This window comes from Myotis lucifugus, unplaced genomic scaffold (assembly GCF_000147115.1).
Source record: "Myotis lucifugus unplaced genomic scaffold, Myoluc2.0 scaffold_82, whole genome shotgun sequence".
Classification (NCBI taxonomy): Eukaryota; Metazoa; Chordata; class Mammalia; order Chiroptera; family Vespertilionidae; genus Myotis; species Myotis lucifugus.
Window position 1 is genome coordinate 4,138,204 of NW_005871130.1, and position 6,000 is coordinate 4,144,203.

At 53.6% G+C, this 6,000-nt stretch overlaps 1 protein-coding gene across 3 annotated transcripts in view; it reads right to left on the bottom strand.

Annotated features, from left to right (window-relative positions):
* Positions 1 to 6,000, bottom strand: part of MBP (myelin basic protein) — a 70,832-nt gene that overhangs the window by 24,606 nt on the left and 40,226 nt on the right. For all 3 annotated transcript variants that reach the window (XM_006090801.3, XM_006090798.3, XM_023755626.1), the window contains one exon: positions 4,684 to 5,120. In XM_006090801.3, the coding sequence (XP_006090863.2) occupies positions 4,684 to 5,120 (437 nt within the window). The remainder of the gene's footprint in view (positions 1 to 4,683; positions 5,121 to 6,000) is intronic.

A 6,000-nucleotide genomic window follows, 5' to 3' on the forward strand; every position in this document is an offset into this window, starting at 1 on the left:
TTAGTGAGACACCATGGGAACCTCTAAGATAACCTCCCTAGAGACTTTGATGAGAGGCTCCCTCAGCTCCTCCGTGATTCCCCCGTGGACCCCGTGGGTGGTTTTCCCTGATGTGACAGACCCTGCCGAGGTCAGGCTCGACTCTCCATCAGCCCGTCAGAGCCGCCCTTTACCCAGAGGAAAGTGGAAGGGGCTGTGCAGGACGTGTGTACCGAGGACGGAAGACCAGTAGAAGTTTGTCACATCTTCGAGTTCACGTCTAGTTTGCCAGGGGCCCCAAGCTCACCCTTAACCTCTGAGACTCTCAGCCGTCCTTGGGAAGAGCCAGCCCCTGTCCCCAGGTTCCCGAGTGTTCCCCTGCGACCGAGCGCACCCCAGCCCCCCACGCTCATGCAGCAAATGCTGTTGTGTACGGTGTGGTGGACACACAGGACCCGCGTCTATGTGGCGCCACTTCCCTATGTGTGCAGGGCGGCACTCTGAGGGCGACACGGAAACCTCATGCAGAACCCAGCAGCCCTGACAGCAGGACCAGACGCCGACTGTCCGTGGAGACAAAGGAGTCAGACGTCTTTGATGAAGGCGGACCAGTGAGGAGCTGTGACCTCAGGTGCAGAGGCGGGTGCTGGGCCCGGGACTCACCTGTCGGCAGCCGGATCAGGAGCCACGGAAACCATGTGCTTAGTAAGGGAGGGACACACCAAAGAGGACAACTTAAAAAATTCACATGCAGTTAGTACACCATCCTCTGTGGAAATGTTTAATAAATGCACAAAAACAAAGAAGATAACAAGCAAAATGTCATCACAAAATCAAATGGGAATATAATCACTGGGAGGCAATCACCACTCAAGGCGTCACAGTATTTACAGACGTGTCGCTGGTAGGACGCAGCGCGATCTCCGCATACAAGGGGATGTCAGGTCTAATTGAACTGTGGCCTATGGCAGTACAGAGGACAACTGAGGGCGTGGGGACGGCAGAGGACACAGTCAGGAGCTGGTGGCTAAGCCCGGGACACCTTTGATCAATAACTGATCAGGAAATGACACTTCAAAACGAATCCCTGGAGGAAACCTCCGAACGTTTGTATTGGGGTGCAGAAGCAAATGCACCCACCACCACATTATGCTTTCTTCTAGAAAGATCTTTTGGCAAACGGATGCACTGAGTGGCAGGGCCGTTGCCATGGAGACTCACACGGAGATTTCGTGTGGTTCCAGGTGCATCGTTGCACTCCTGTGAGCAAACACACTGCGCGGAAGGGAGTGAGTGCAGGGCCCCTGGCAGAGACCCTGGGGCCGGACACCCACGCAGGGTGATGGCACCACTGAGCCGCGTCCCACTGTGTCCTTCGTGCCTTCTCCCAGGGTGACACTCCCCACAGGGTTACAGAGTATACCACCACAATTAGGGTATCATGTTAACAATGAAGAATTAAGTTACTGTAGAACTGAAATGTGGCCAAATGAAATTAAAATGCAGTGGCAAAAAAATCAGGAAACAGAACACTGTGGTTAATAGACAAGATTGATTCGACCCCATAGCATTCAATGACAATGCTTCACACGACCCACATTCGAGGTACAGAAGTAATACTGAATAACGGAACACTTACACATGCTGCTGTGAAGGCAGAGTGAGTAGAGTAAAATAGGTAAAATCATCAGGACAGAAGCTAGCTTGGGAGCCTGTTTAGAAGTGTGCCTAGATGGAGAAATAGATCGGTGTTCCCGCGGCATCCCACCGGAAGCTGTCCAGGGTTACCTGTGTCCAGCTAGTTATTCGTAAACCTTCCTACTTAGTCCCCCTAAAGAGGGACACACTCAGTTTCCACAGCTGGGTTTCTGGGCTTTGGTCAGTGAGGCCTGAGCAGCCGCGGCCCAGCCTGGCCCAGGAGTGATGCTGGCGGTGCAGGCTCCACAGAGCAGGAGGGGAGGATGCGGCCTCGGAGAGCCACCCTTTCCAAACCCACCAGCTCACTCTGATCTCGTCCTCAATGCCCAGCACGCCTCACAGGCGCCACATCCCGGGGGCTGGGAACCTGGTGCTGAGCCAACAACAGCCCTCTCTCCCCTCTTCCAACAAAGGAGCGTGTTCTCCGTCAATGCACTTTTCACGGTGGCTCCCAAAGATTCTGCCTCCTCAAGGAATTTATAATGTCCTTTCCTTGAATGTCAAGTCCCTGCCACACAGAGAGTAGGTGTGGGGTGCATTCCCAGGACTGGGGGCAGCCCCGGCCCGGCCCGGGGGGGGGCGGTGTGCCCAGGGCAGCACGTCCCCTGTCTCTGTCCAGGCATCGCTCTGAGCCATCCTGCACAATTCCACCAGCAAACCTACTCTAGACGGGCGAGCCGAACAGCTACTTTCCCCAGACACATGCCCAGCAGAGCAGGCGGCCACCAGGCTTGCAGGCACCCATCGGTATCCTGTGAACCTCAAGTGCTTATCTCAGAAATGGTGACATGGGCTCTGTGGACAATAGCCAGGCCTTGGGATTCCCTTATGTTCAAGCTTCAAGCCAAAGGACCCTTCTGGCATATAAAGTGAGGGCTCACCTGAGTTATAGACAGAGCAAAGAAGAAACAAAACCAGAACGGAGCTCCCCAGCAGCTCACCCCACTCAAGCCCACACACTTCTGGGGCTGCTGTGGGCGTGTTGCTGGGCGTGCAGTGTATTAAGCTCACCTCTCCAGTGTTTAAAAGCAAATGAAGACTGACAATCAACAGGTGAGCTGAACAAACATTGCCAGGAGTTCTCACTCATGCTCTCCGCAAAGACCCTGCACAGGAGGCATCTACCCCGTGTCTGTCATCAGCAACCACGCGGTTCTGCGGCAAACTGATCAATGCCATAAGCATCAAAGGGCAAAAGGCTGGTCATTTTAAAGCCTTTATTCCTCAGTCAGCAGTGAACACTACGAGCACTTCCAAAAGCCTAAAGCAACTACTTAAACATTGTTTTCATTTTTAAAAGTCCTGTGTGGTGAACGTTTTCATTTTTCCGAATCCTTGGTAATCTGGCAATGCTATTTGCACAGCCAGTGCCTCCTCCTGAAACTAGAATCTTTTCTTTGAAAATATTGAAGCACATAAGAGATTTAAAGCAACAAAAGTTGTAATTCTACCTGAAGGGGAAAAAAACGTGTATGTGCTTATATATCCATTTTGTGATAAAGTCACAATGATGGAGATAAATGCTTTCACAATTTTATTTTAACTGAAACCATGACCCTGGAATGAAGCTTGTTTTATAATATATGCTCTCTGGCTATTGAATCTTTTCTGCACAGTTTAAGTAGGTTTTTCCTGCCCCTTGGAGGAGTTAAAGGTTTCGGAACCGGCGATGCTGCGTGCACGTGGGTTGCCCAGCATGACAGCGAGCCTTCCGTGGGCAGCCAGGGCTGGTGTGCTCGGAAAAGCAGCTCAGATCGAAGTTAGCATGAGAAGTGGGCCAGATGCCTGACCCTGCAGGGGAGGGAAGCCGGCCCAAAGTCAAGGCACATGGCTACAGACAGACACTGGAGGAACCGACCAGAGGTGAAGGCCATGAGCCTTTAGGTATACCAAGTGTATACCTAAAGCCATGGCAAGCGAAGATGCGACCCGTGCCTGGAACCCCAAGCACTGTCACATCGCACAACTGACACCTGTCGTCTCCAACAAGTTCATGATCGCCAACCATTTCAGCACTGTGGTCAGAGGAGACGAAAGCACGTTTTAGGAACTCCTTAACTCCAAGTAGCCCAGGGTTTTTGGGATGCTGTTCCCAGGCCGAGGGCCCTCTGCTCCACACTCGAAGTCTCTCACACTCTCCAAGGCCCTGCTGAACACGCACAGTCCCAGCCGGAAGACAAGCTGCATTTTATGGGGCCTGTGAGTGCATCCAATAAGCCGGGGGTTTTTCTGCAAACCTCTCTCCTTTCCCAATTACCCGGCCACCCAATGCCACTTGGGGATTCATGACACTCTCGCCACCGAGGACCTATTCACCACCAAGTCCGGGACACACTGTCGGAAACTGGCCCACAGGAGGGACGTTTTGCCTTGGGATACATTTTAATCTGCAGAACATTTAAATAATGAAACTTCATAGACTCTATATTCAAATGAATGGAATCACAAAATAGTACAGTTTTGATTCATAGATACACGCGCTTATCCCTCCACCCTCTTCCACTAAACAACTCAGAAGAGGGAGAAGGCTTGCTCAAGGCAGATTTACGTATCGAGCTTGCTCCAAAGACCTCAATCACATTATTGGTTGCAAAGCAACACCACGCGAGCAGCACTCAATCCAAGAAAAAATGAGCATGACCCACTGGTGAAGCCCACAGCGTGGGCAGCAGAAGCAAAATCAGCCACAAAGCCCGAGGGTAAGACACAGGAGACCTGTGGGCATGGGGCAGTGCCGCGTCCACCCCGCCCCAGGGATGCAGACCTCAGTAGGACCTTGCGTCCCCCAGCCACATCCTGAGGGCAATCCCTCGTGAGAGGAGGAGGAAGAGGGTGAGTTAAGTGGAAATCACAGGAGCAGCAGCCCTGGCCCCTCCCACGAGCCGGAAAGCATTTCCAGAAAGGACGACACCTTACACAGCCAAGAGCATCGCCTCTGTGGCTCAGGGCGCCGCGGACTCCCTCCTTTCCATTTACACTAAAGGCTCCTCACTCCTCAGAGCTCACCTTGCCCGAGCCCCGCTTGGGCACACCCCTGTCACCTCCAAAGAAGCGCCCCAGGGAGTCGAAGAAGCCCGTGTCTCTGTGCTTCGGGAGGAAGGCGTGCTTGGCGTGGTCCATGGTGCTGGCGGAGGCCAGGTACTTGGATCCGTGCCTCTGGGAGGGTCTTTTCTGTGACGCCATCGCATCCAGGCCCTCGGGAGCGGCTGCACTGTCCTCTTGGATGGTCTGGAGCTCGTCTGACTCTGAGGGCCTGTCTTTGAAGGTGTTGTCCTCCCTCCCCGGGGCATCTCGGGAGAAGAGGCGGATCAAGTGGGGGCGGCCGCCAGGGTCAGCTGGGTTGGCGTCCGGCCAGGCATTCTTCGGGTCCGCTGTGCGCTTGGAGTCTGTCACCGCTGTGTCCCGAGAGCAGGGCCCATTGTTCTGGCCCACATCTGCCTCTCCTGCAAACAACAGTGAGATGTGAATGAGGGCCGTGCAGAGCCGCGGGACAATGCCGCTTTCTTCCCCGATGCTCCGTGGGTCTCCTACAAAACCCACAGAGAGCCCTCGGCCATGGAGCCGTGGCAGCCAATCTGCCTGGGCACCAGCCTGGGCCGGGCAGCCTGGCTGCGGTTCTGTGCCCCAGGGGCCCGGGAACGGCCAGCCACTCCAGATTTGGGGCCCTACCTGAGGTGCAGGGGGCTTCCTGGCGGAGCGGCCGAGCACAGAGCGATCCTGGCAAAGGTCCCCTTGGGAGCTGCCCCTGCTCCATTTCGAGAACCTAGGATGGTGGGCACCTCTGTGGGACATATACGCTCAAAAAGCCCCTGGGGCATAAGCGAACATGTTGGGAGCATTTATTTGACAAAAGGTATTTTCAGTGTTCTTGGTGAAAAGGGAGCTTCCCACCGCTTTCTGCAATTCCCGCCTTAGAGAAACAGGCATTTAGAATTCCTGCCCAGAATCCACCGGACGCCCAACGTGAAATGCTCAGTCAGGACATTGTGTTCCGGCTTCTCCAATGGGAGCAGCAACAGTGCAAACGTCCGCGGGGAAATGGGGCATTTCACGCCGTGTCTCAGTTCATTGCTTTTTACAAAAAATACAGTGTTTCTCCCAAGAATGACAATACAGCCGTTTTGCTCTCAAGTTATGTTAGGTTTAAATGAGCGAATATGAGTTTCTTGTGAGCTTTATTACTCATCTACAGAGATGTGGTTTACTCACACTTTCCTGTAATACCACCCATTCACCTGACTGTCCGACAATCTGTTCACTGACATTACCCAACACATCTGTCCAGCCCCTCGGTGGTGGTTAGCCACCCCACCTATCCACCCA